General features: G+C 35.9%; 1 protein-coding gene across 1 annotated transcript in view; it reads left to right on the top strand.

Moving 5' to 3' along the window:
• The window catches only part of GPC5 (glypican 5), a 627762-nt gene that overhangs the window by 26626 nt on the left and 588129 nt on the right, over positions 1 to 13007 (top strand). Inside the window, exon 3 of the mRNA XM_018071368.1 lies at positions 7289 to 7450. Within this exon, the coding sequence (XP_017926857.1) occupies positions 7289 to 7450 (162 nt within the window). The remainder of the gene's footprint in view (positions 1 to 7288; positions 7451 to 13007) is intronic.

Consider the following 13007-nt stretch of genomic DNA (forward strand, 5'->3'; position numbering starts at 1 on the left):
GGAGTCTTTCTGCTGTGCCTTTTGCAATCGGATATGTCTGTCACGTATTGGCCTCATAAGCCACCAGCGTGCCTGTAGCAAATGCGGATAGAGCCTTCCCAAATCTTCGTTCGCGAAGCCTAACCATGATAACAATGGAAGTCAGTCTGAAATCCAGAACAGGTTATTTTGTTGCAATTCCAAGATCATATTTGAATTTTAATTTGGGTTTCTAGTATGATTTACATTTAGGTAATTTGGATTTTTGTTCTATCTGAAGTCAAATTAAAATTTGTTTGGTGTGTGCAGGCAGGGGCACTTCTAATTACTCTGTTTAACTGACATTTAGAGTTCTGGAAAAGGATTTAGTCAGAGACAGAAAGTGAGTTGCTCTGTCATATCAGTAACTGATGTCTGTTTTTGTAAGGACTTTTGCCAACAACATAATTGTGTGTATGTGTGAACATTTCACCTTGGGAATCCACAAAACTATCACCGTGAAAAAAATTTTACAATATTTTGAGATTAAAACCAACAAAAAAATGGGCTCAACTATGTAGCAGCTTCCCTGTCTCTATCTTCCATCTTTCAGCTTCTCTAGGAAGTCAGCAGTGCTCAGTAGCCTTAGGACTTGATCTTACTGGGGTGACCTGAAAGGTGGTGGCCGTACTGCTCAATAGAGGACAGAGGACCAACTCCTGGTTCTCATGCTTGGTGGAATAGACTGGCTCATGTCTACATTGCTCAGGGCTGGTATCCTGCCAAAGGGATGGACTGTCCTCACTTGACGGGGTTTGCCCTTGAATCCTCTTGAGAACCAAAATAATGCTTTTGTAATGCCAAGGCGCTGTGGGTTCCCTTCCTCCGCAATTCAAGCAGTCTTAAAAATAGGTCTTTTGATAGGCAGTGAATGCAGGGTTACATGATTACATGTTTTGTTTGGTGAGCTGGAGTGTGGGTGTATGGAGAGGTGCCTTGACCTTGACCATTGCTCATTACTGAGCAATGCTGAAGTACTTTGCAACCACCACAGTGATGGCAGTTAGTGCTGTGTCTGGAGCAGTGCTTGTAACAAAAATGAGTTAACAAATATTTAAGGATGAGCATGAGAAGAATTTATGTCTGATACAGGTTGAAAATCCATTTTGAAATAAACCACTGATTTGACAATTGCTTCCAGACCATATGTCATTTTAGTGCTGGCTTTTGAGAGATTCTTTGTCATTACAATCCTAGGTCTGTTTTGGGATTTTTCAGAGTCCGGATTTCATCTCTTGGAAATCTAAGTAGAGAGGGAGAAATTTACTACACATATGTCATTTTCTCTTCCTGGCAATTAAAGTCCTCATCCTGTCAGCATTTGTTTATCTCAAGGTGCTGAAAATACAGATTTGTATGGCTGAGACCATGAATAAAAGTTTGAAATCAGTTCCAGAGAGGTAAACGTACATCTCAGAAGAGTTACATTTTTCTTCCTGAGCGGTCTTTCCTACACCCATCTAGATTGTTTTCAGTTTAAAAACCTTTCCTGTACTGTAACTGTTTATGTCAATATATTTTTATTACAGTTTTTTTATTACAAGTTATTTCGCATCTAGCTGTCTTGTGATCTTGTCTCAAAGTAGATCACAGTGTGGAACCATCAGAATTTGATACTGAAAAGAGCCAATATGCCTTATCGGAGCAGAAAATGTTTTCTCTCTGCACTTCAAAATTGGTTATTGACAAAATAATTCCTGTGGAAGATGGGAAGGTTTTTAGGTGTGAAAACACAGAAAAAAAGTGTGGGTTTTTTTTTAATATTGCTTGTGCTGAAATGGAACGACCTGTTTCATACCCTCTTCTGAAATATTATCCGTAAGCTGTTGCTTGTTCTGTAGTTTTATAAAGAAACAGCTACAAAACTACTGTGGATTTTGAGCAATCACTCAGTTTTTAGTCATTTGGGTTCTTTGCATGTTGCTTTTCCTGGCCATTGAAAGCAGTTGTCTTTAATGAGCTGGAACAAAAGTAGGTCAATAAAATGTACTTTATATGTGCGTGATTAGCAGTCTTAAAAGTATAAAACAAAATTCCCATAGGGTTGGGAATGAGACCCATGTTAAATAGGTACTGCTTAAAAAAGTATTTGCCATAAAATCCAGAGACTAAAATAATATTGAAGAGTCAGCTGAAACCATGAACAAATATTCATTATTATTTTAGAGTTTTACTAAAAGTCTAAATGTCTTCTTGAAGCTAGGTAAAATTTCATATTACCTCCTGCTGTACAAAAGGCAAGGATTTGAGAGCTAAGCAGTGCCTAACATTTGTTTAAAATACTAAGAAAAGCTTGGGTAATACAGCTAATCTTAGTTTCATTTAAACAAATATTATATATGTCTATGCCTGTGTACATGTAGAACTACTTGTGAGCGGTTACCGTGTGTATTATTTATTAATAACTAAAATCTGGTGGGTGGAAGGTCATACATATTGGAAAAATGGCTCAAAGGTTTTGTGGAAGATCTTTACTGAACTTCATGGGGAAAAAGGAGGTCATTGCTTCTGGGAAATGAAACTACTGTTTACTTGTGAAAGAGACATGTGTCAAGTCAGTAGGAGAATAAGAAATAGTACTTATAAGTTCTAATTTTCACTTTTCTTGACAACTCAGCTACACAATTCTGATTATGAAATTATGGTTTATTATACAACAATGCCATTGTCTAAAATGATGCTGTGTGCGACACAATGTTATTTGTGTTTCAGGCAGTGTGATAATAACACTTTGCCAAGTTTTGTCTCTTACATTTTCAGTTTCAAGCAGAGGGAGGACATTTATATGTAGTTATTATCTGCTAAGATTTAGAGGCTAAGGTAAGTCATCTTCTATAGATGGAAGTGAGCTGTGGTTTTTTTACTAATTTTTAAATACTTCATAAAGCAAAGCAAAAGCCTTCCCAAATCCAGCACAGCTATATTTTTCATTTGGAATAGCTGTAAGTCTCCTACTGGTATTCTGATCTGTATGAAAGCTGTGTTGAAGTTTGAAGATTAAACAGTTGTATTAGGGAGACTACTGTACAAAATTGTATAATGTCTTGAATAAATCACTTGTCATAAAACCATAAGACTACAGTGATGTAAGAGAAGCAAAATATGTCTGTTTTGGAGTTTTCTCTTTTTTCAACCTTTTCAGAGTTATTTTGTGTAGTAAATTTACTGAAGAACTTAATACCATCCACTATAGTATTGTCTGAAGTAGTGTGAGTTGTAAAGGTGACACACAAGAAGTAAGGGAGAAGTTTGATTATACACTCCATAGAGTTAGTGATGATGTGGTTGAGAGCCTCTGGGTGATGATTAGGAGGATGGAAAACAAAGGAGATGATGTAGTGGGTCACTGAGCCAGGATGTAAGCAGTGATGAGTTCTTCTATTGGCAGTTAGGAGAAATTTCATGGTTTGGTAGCACTGTCCTTATGGGACATTTCAACTTTCCAGACATCATCTGGGAATATCATACTGCTGTGACAAACAGGTCTGGGAAATTCTTGAAGTTTGTAGGACATAACTTCTTGTCACAAGCACTCAGTGAGCCAATGAGGAGAGAAGCCTTAGACTTGCTGTTTGTGGATAGACGGAATTTGATATACATAATTTCACAGGCACTCGGCCAAAGCTGCTGTTGATTACCTTATTTATGACTAGGTCCTTCTCTGTTAGTTTCAATCCAAAGAGTGTCATATCTGGTTGACCCATCTAGCTTCTGTGATAAGAATTTGTTCTAGTCCCTTCCAAAAATCTCCAGGTTTGCTTGCAACCCTCTGTGTTCTACTTCTCTTTATTGTTGAGAGGTTTAAAGTCTCTCGTCAGGACCAGGGTCTTGCTTTAAAGAAGACTCAATTTACTTCCCTCTCCTGACTTTGCATGGTATCAAATTCATATCACAGTGTTATCCACGCTTTGGTCCTGGGTCACCATATGTCATCAACCAGCTTGTCCATTCCGTACCTTCCAACAGTTTTCTTGACGTGAAGAACAACCTTCCTTCTTCCCTCCTCATCTTTCCTCATGAACCTATATCTGTCCATTGCTGCACAGTGGCCACTCAAGCTGTTTCATCATACCTCAGTTATTCCAACTGTGTCTGGTTCTTCCGGGCATATTTGGAGCTCCAACCTTGCCTGTTTGTTTTCCAGTGTTAAGGGTGCTATAGGAACTGCTGAATCCAGCAGACACTGCTCCCAGAAATTCTTCCTGGCAGCTGAAGCCTATCCGTATACACTCTGAGAATTCAGTAGTGAAGTTAACTAGTGAAAATACACCCTCCTTCTCCAAATGACACCACTGTGTTGCTGACAGGTTAAAAATTCGGGAGCCCCTTTTTATACTGATACATTGTGATTGCTGTGCATTGCCCTTCTACATGCAGTGCAAAGCAAAAAAAAAAAAGCAGGATCTTCATAAGTTATGAATTATCAGCTTCAAGTGAGCACTCTGCATACTTTAAAGGATTACTTCATTAGTTGGATTTTTGTTGTGTTGTCTTTCTTGCTTTATGGGTGCTGCCATCCTCTTCCCTAAGGGGCAGCCAGCTGAAAATTTTACTTTGGCTCATTGGTAAAACTTGAAGCAATTTAGCCAACTGCCGAGCTTGTTTAATTGATTCCCCCAGCATCCTTACATATGCACATGAAAAAACCCACAGAAAAAGAAAGAAAGTGGAGAATGTTTACAGATTTCATAAACAAAGAAAAGGCATTGTCCATATTCCATTTGGATCAAACTTACTCCAGCGACTTACAAAACTCACTTTTTCCTTTAACAAACCAATGTCATATATCATAAAGTCAGAATAATTGCTTGTAATGCTCTAAAAAAGATATATTTGATAACTCAGACCAGTATTTAGGATCATAAATGTATCTCAAAACTATAGTAAGTAAAGACCATGATCAGCCTTTTGGCTACCTTTAGAGAACAGCTAGGAAATTTAAATTCTTGTTGATGACATTAATAAAAGAAAACCAAAACAAACAGATATGAGCGTATTCTTTAAGTTCCACCTGCAAATCAACATTCAAACTGTCGAAGTTTTTCTGCTTTTAAGACTTTCTAGGCTTAATTAATTAATGAATTAATTCTATTTGTGACCTTGAAAATGTATTCCATATTGATATGCTAGCTTTTCTGTCTGAGTTCATCTTTGGAAAATTTGTATATTGGACATTCCACTGCAGAGAAGCAAGTTATGAAAAGAGTACATAAATCTTCATTGAGACACTGCATGATTCTGTCTTCTTCATAGTTATGTTTTCAGCTTGTGAAGAAGAACAGAAGAAAGTCCTACTGCAGACATGGCTTAATTAATCTAGATTAATTTACCTTTTTCTTTCATTTAATTCTAGTTCAAGCTACTGCTGTGTTTTTTATTCTAACAGATTTGTTGGGCTCTTATAATCATACTTAAAATTTTCTGAGGTTAAGAAGCATTTAAGGGTAGCTAGGCATATCCAACTTCAAAAATATGAAACCAAGAAATAGGAAAATTTGTTAAGAATTGTGCTATAAAATAAATATTTATGTATAAATATATAATTTTGTGTACCAGGGTTCTCAGGATGCTTTGTGAAATTGGAAGTTAGAGGAGCAGGTTTAGAATAATTGTTTCCAGCATCTGGTAGAATAAAAGGATTTAGAAACCAAAGTGATCCTGAGGTATCTCAGCAGTACTGGTAAACTGAAAGAGTACATTGAAGGAAGAGTAGAGAGAGCTCTTTTAAGAACAATATAGAAGCAGTGGGTTATCTCTTGGTTATCTATATTATCATTTATTTGTTTAGTGGTTTTTGTCCCCATAAAATGTATGGAACCAGACAGAACAAATGACTTTGTAAAATGTGCATACTGAAGAACATAGAAATTTGTATTTTTAAATAAATTGTGAGGATAAATAGCCTTCAAAAAATTAGGCTATACAAGGAAAAAAGATATAGTATAACACTTAAGAAATAAAATTTCTTACTCGCAGAAGTTCAGTGATTCATATCTGCATTAGAGTTTTAACTTTTTGTTGTGCTAGTGAAGGTGTTCAGCTTCCTGCACTGTGGCTTGTAGGTTTAGTGGTAGGAAAATAAAAGTTTAGGTACACAGAGGTGGTGTAAGAGCTGAAAGTGCAGAGTCAAGGACAATGTGGATTTAAGTTGACTTTTTAATTTCTTACCTTTTTCATTCCAATCATAATCATCCTTTTTTACCTGTTATAAAGAAAGAATGATGCTTGCTAGAAATCTTGTGATACCTGTCAGTGAAACAACATATTTGAGAACAGAATTAGGATTGGACTGTTAAATTTTGTTTTAATATAATTTAAATTCTCACATATTTCTTCATTCATTATGTGTTTGTTCCTTATTTTAGAAAACATTATTTAGATATAGTATATAGAAAAAAAGATTTTAAATACCACACAATAACAAGGAAGGTGAATAAGGTCTTTTCATGCTTGATTATTCAGTTTTAAAGTTATAAAAGTACTGAATTTCTCCTCTGGAATTTCATTGTGCCCAAAATTTGAAAACATACTTCTTTCTGGAAACATTTCCCAACCTATTAATGAAGGAGTGAGTCAGCGTGATGGATACATGGGAACGTTTGATGTTAGAGAAAGACACGGTAAGGGACTGGAGTTTAGGACTGCTCCATATAAAAGTTAATATGGGCATATTTGTTATGAATCTATAGGGAATGGGATTTCCGCTGGTGTGTTTGTAATATTTAGCAGTAGTTAGCTAAAGAAGCACAAGAGCCTTGAGCTGGTCCAGCAGTTCAGTATTCTGGAGGATCATGGAAGCACAGAATAGTTTGGGTTGGAAGGGACTTCTAAAGGTTATCTAGTCTGACCCCCTGCAATCAACAGGGACATCTTCAACTAGATCAGGTTGCTCAGAACCACATTTAAGCAGATCTTGGATGTTTCCAGGGATGGGACATCTACCACCTGTATGGTGATGTACAATGCATATTCAATATATTTTACCAACACTAGGTATCAACATTCACAACTGGAACAAGATTGCAGTGTCAGGGAAATTATATTATATGACATTATTAACTGTATTAAGTGTAGTCTTCCCATGGAATTTTAGTTAGTATTGCCTTCTGCTTAAGGAGACCAAATGTCTTTAAAGTTTTGAGTATTTCTTTTATGTGTCAATACCTATGTGAAAAAAAAAGGAAAAGAGTAGCTGTTTTCTATGTGTTTGTGTTTTGCATACTTCTGGTTTATATTAATCAATGTAATTACCTTATTACCTTCTCCTTAGGTGTTGATCTCCAGGTTTGTACTTCTAGAAATCCAACATGCTGTACTAAAAAGATGGAAGAAAGGTATCAGACTGCAGCAAAGCAAGATATACAGCAAGTGCTTCAAACATCAAGTGCTACATTAAAATTTTTAATATCTCGTAATGCAGCTGCTTTTCAAGGTAAGGCTTTCTGCTTTTTATTTCCAAACTTCTTCATGTTTTTCTTGATTTTCATCTTTCATTATTTTATTCATGTAATAAAAGTCATCTGTTAATTTTTAGCTTTTCACTATGATTTTATGCTTTCAAATAAGGAGTGTTAAAAAAGGCAAGTGATTAAGAACTGCATTGCTTTTGAAATTTTCACAAATATATTTAAAAAATATAATTTGTGAAAAAGTAAGACACTATTTTAGTAAGATTCTTTGATTTTAATTGAAAACCAGTAACTTGACATTTCTCTTGAACTTCTTTAATTTAGGTGATACTAAAATGCAAAATTAATGCCTGGAGTGCTACAAAAGAGAGATTTTTGTTATTAGAGTATTCCCACCCACCATATTCTTTGTCTTTTTCTAGTAGATGTACTTGGGTAGCTTGGTTTTGAGGTTCATTTTTGGGATCTAGTTCTGTAAGCTTTTGAGTTTCTAGAACCTATTGAAAAAAATTGTAGGTTGAGCAATAGTTGTTCTAATGCATAAATAGGAAGATATCACATAAATAATAGTTATTTGGACTGGTGATGGGCTTGCCTATTCACAATTACCCTGCATATACTATTAATTTTTTTTCTGATTTAATAAGGCATAAGTTAATGCAGAAATTGGTTAGGAACTGGGAAGATCTGAAGAACAGCAGCGATATGAGATCATAAGTGGTAGAAAGGGATATATACAGTTCATATGTGTTGAGGACAAAGTCCTACAGTCTTGTTTTTTGTCTATTAATATGTACTTATGACCTTTATGACCACTTGATTGGACAGGATAACATGGTAACTTCATACGGGCTTGGGAAGTTGTCCTGGTGACTGTCGTTTTTAACCTGTGAAGTTGAAATGATTAGCAGAATAGGGTCATAAAATGGGCAGAAAAGTTGACTTTGGAGTTCTGAAGACTTCCCTTTTTTGAAATTTAGGCTGTCTAATGCTAAAAACAACTTGGAGTTGCTCTCTACCTTCTGGGAATTTTGCCATTTAGCCTGCTTAATGCAGCTGTCAGTGGGTGTTATGATCAGGAGATCATTGGTAAAATGTGCAAAGAAATCTCTCCCTTGCTCTCTTCTGCCTTCTTTCTTCTTTTCAACTTGTGTGTATTAGCTTTTTTTGTACCATAAGAGTATAATATTTTGTATTGCTTTGCTGACCTGGGGCTGTAGACTCTGCAGAGCTCAGTGACTAACTGTACTTCGCGTAAGTGGGAGCTGTACTCTTTGCCTCAATGTTTTAAGATCTCCTCCTTTCCCCCAACCCAAAAGAAAAACCAGTGCACGAAAAAACCCCTTAGCTACCTAGATAATATACTTGTGCAATTCCAAGATTTCTCAGTCTTCACAAGAATGGGACTTAAATGATATTATAATGAAATTAAGTGAAATAAGGACCCCAAAACTGTATTTCTGTTGCTATTATGTCCTGTGGGGCTTAGTCAGTGGGGTATTTTCAGAATACATGCAGGGTGCATCTCCCTCATTGATGAATTCTCCCTGAAAGACAGGGATACATATATGCCTTTGAGGAGAAATAGTTGTGAATCCCTCTGGTATAATCTGAGTGGTTATTCAGGCGTTTGATTCCAGGCCCTTCTCAGCTAGTACACATTAAAACTCTATGGTCTGTCAGCCCAGGGGGATTCTCTGAACACCATGTCAGAGGCTAATATGAGACATATTCACTTTTAACTCTCCTAGCAGTGCTAATTTACAGTGTAGAAGGAAATTCAAGAAGCAGTGATGGAAAGAAAGAAACCTGCCTCTGTAGCTTAGTGATTATATGTCCTCCCTCTAGAGGGATAGTTTCAGGGCTGCTTGAGAATTATAGTATTTATTTTTTTTTTGGTGAAACACATGTAAGCATTTCTTATTACAGGAATGCAAACCATCCTTCCCAAATATGTAGCCTACACTGATTCTCCCACTGTCTGTCTTTCATCATTTGCTTTTAAACAAATATTTTTAAAATACTTATACTTTAAAGTATATCTATTTTATATACCTTATAGACTTCACATATTTTTGAAGTACATGCTTTAGTCTGGAGTACTTTCATCTTTGTTTTCCTTTTATGTAAAGAAGTATGATTGAGAGAGAATGTTCCATGGATTCTGGTATTATTTAGATTTAAAGCCTTGTGTAACCTTGAAGTAGTTATTTATGGAAAAACGTGCTGTCGGACATGCCACTCTTTACTGAAAAATTCCAATCATTGCTGACTAAAATTCAAGCTAAATGATTTCAGATTCAGAAACCATAATAGGATGCTACTGATATTTTTCCAGTTTTGAATTCTAGGAACATAGTAGGACATTATACCTGGTCTGAATTCAGTTTTGATGGTGCTTTGAGCAGGAGTTTGGACTGGAGACCTACTTAAGGTCCTTTACAGTCTGAATCATTGTATGACAGGGTGTCTATCTCATCACCAGATCTTTAGGTATTCCCTTTATGTTTCGATGAGGCTGGGCTGGGCAGTTAAGAGTATGATTACCTCTTCTGCTACTTTGGCAACTGGACAGATCTCTCAGGAGCTGGGCAGAAAGTGTGAAGAGAATTGTTGAGGTGTGTACGAAAGGGAGCAGATGTCGTGGACTTTGTCACTGCTGTCACGTGCCTCTTTTCAAAATATGTTGAGGCTGGATGTCTTGGCCTAAAAGGGGTGGACTGAATCCAAACAGAACAAATAGCTAATATTTTCTCTCAGTTTCTTACATATTCAGTAAAGAGAAGTAGGCAGTTAAAATAAATAATCTGTGTCTGACTCTGGAGGTCTTCAGAGGTGTGTTTTCACTCTGCATTAAATACACTGTAGAGACCTTGAGTCTTCAGGACAGCTATCTACCAGATACTTTAGGATGACTGTATTGGTGAAATGAGGCAGCTGTCTGCCTGTTTCTTAACTGTATGTGTTTGCATGTATCTTTACATGAAAGTAAATTCATATATATATTGACATATCTTTGTCACCGTCCAATGTTTTTCAGAATTCTGTGGGTCTGTAACTGCTGCCTACTGGCAGTAACTATTGGCAATTTTCAAATGTTGCAAAAATTCCATGTCTCTTAGGTCAGGTCAAGCTATATGGTGCAAATTGCACCACTTGTGTACTTCTTCCTAGTGAATACTGTTACAGTTTTTTCCTTATGTTTCAGGGTGTGTCAGAATGCATGTTTCCTTTTTTCATTGTGAATCTATTTCTTTTTAATACCTTTGAGGATTGGTAAGGAAACAGAAGGATAGGTGAGAGTAAAGTTAGATAAGATATTAATCTGGTAAGTGGGAGAGACATTACGGAGAGCAGTAAGTCATTCTTCCGTCAGGAAAGGTGACTAGAGAACTTGAGCTGTATGCTAATCGTGTGTCAAGGCAGTTACTTTGATAGGATAACATTCTTGTACATCTCTTCTTTTTTAGTATTTCTTAATATTTGAGGTAAAGACTGTGAACACTGTATGGGGATAGCTGTAACCATAAAAAAGAAAGCTTTTTAAACCTGATCTGCAGTGATATGGAGCGCTGTGCAACAGAATAGCAGATCTTGTGTCACTTCACTGTTTTTCCACAAGAGAGCTCATAACCCTTTAAAAAGTGACCATGTATGACATAGAACAAGATAGCAGCTTGTCTGGTTGAATGGGAAATTTAGAGATAAGAATTCAGTTGTGGAGTCCAGAGCAAATGAACTTTTCTTTGTGCTACTGTATTTGGCAACTCTGGTACTGTACAATAGTTTTTATAAATATAGAAGCATCAATCATTTCTGAATGTGTCAATGTGGCACTGAAACAGTGAACTTGGCAAATGTGTATTTGTATGCAGGAGGTAATAAACTGCATTTTTCAATAGAGCATTGCCTGACACTTTTCCTACTGTGTAGGAAAAATCTAGTGCCTTTGCAATGTAAGTTCTGAAGTATATTGAATCAGGTTTTCTTGATGCAGTTTCATGTTGTTCTGTGAAATTATTGCTACGCAATAGATCAATGTCCACTTTATCCTAGACCAGAATTAAATGAAGTCAAACTGCTATATAATATTGTTTTAGATCACAGTACAATTTCTACATTTAAATATGCTAAAGTTTTAGTCAGTAGATAAAGTAAATAATGTGAACTAGAAAATACTTTGAAATCTTCTGAGCTGCTTTCTCTGGTCAGCCATAAGAAATAATGAAATTTCTGTTTATCCTCTTGTCTGTAGTAGATAAAAAACCAATGTTGTCATACTACATCAAAGAAAATATAGACTCATTATTAGCAAATATTAGCAAATTTTCCAATGACAAAATTAAAATGCTCTTGATTAAAATTTTTGGGGATTCTATGTCCACAGGTCTTCAAAACAAACTGGACAAGAGAACAGTTGCCAAGCAGGCCAGGGGTTAGAATAGACTGCTAAAAAGACTTTTGACAGACCTTAAGACAGGTTTAAAATGTGATTTGCCAAGAAAAGTTAGGTGATTTGAATGTTTTAACTAATTTTAAGCTTAATCTATGAATGCTATGCTCTAACAAAAAAGGGTTTGTTCATTAATCTCTCTCCAAGAAGATTACACAGTTCTCTACTATAACATAATGGGATGGATTGCTTCTGTCATAAAGATGTTTGCAGAATGGGTTTAAATTTAGAATATCATATCCCAGTATTAAATGACCAAGAACTTGTTCAAAACTTTGTACGCAATTTTTCTCAGTACCAGTCTTACAATGGAACTGTTTTGTATAGAGCTAATAGATCTGTAGACTCACCTGAATAGATACTTAGTAATTATGCTATTTTGAACTACATATTCTACATGGGAAATTCAAGGAATTTTGCAGTTTTTACAACATTGTCTTAATTTTAATGTTTGTTGGGTTTTTTTTTCAAATTGCATCTTGGTGAACCTGACATACTGCTTAGAAGAAGTGGAGTCATGTACTGCATTTTCAAAGGCTTTGTGAGAGGTAAAACCAGTTTTCTTTCCCAATAAAAGTAAACTAACCTTATCTGGTTTTAAGTGGAATTTTTAAAGATAGATATGTTTGCATCTAGAGTGGGTAAATCTGATTGCATTTTAAGTGACTTTTTAAATTAGAAAACCGTCCTGTTGAAACAGTAAAAAGGAAAAGTGAGGGAGAGTAGAATTGCATCAAATTGGAATTAATAAAATAAACATTAAAATACAGTATTACAAAATTTAACAGTCTAAGTACTGACTTTTCCTGTAAATAACTACACCTGTACTTGAAGTAAATGGAAGTATAGTAAAGAGGTAATTAAGCCAGGAAATATGCAAAAAAGAACTGTACTGTACACATAAACCTGGGAGGAGAATTTTGCTCCTGTGGAGACAAAACCCGAGTTATCGTTAAACACCTCAGGTCTTGTCAAATGTCACCAGAAGCTATGGTTAAACAGTGTCACCCTTGACTGCAATGAAAGATAAATTTCAAATATTTAGCTACCCGCACTGAATAGTCTGAAGCTGTGCCCCAATGAGTAGCAGCCCTCAGAAATTCCATACTCTGAAACCTTACGGCCAC

This window comes from Manacus vitellinus, unplaced genomic scaffold (genome assembly GCF_001715985.3).
Source record: "Manacus vitellinus isolate BGI_N305 unplaced genomic scaffold, ASM171598v3 scaffold_2_pilon, whole genome shotgun sequence".
In the NCBI taxonomy this organism is placed as follows: Eukaryota; Metazoa; Chordata; class Aves; order Passeriformes; family Pipridae; genus Manacus; species Manacus vitellinus.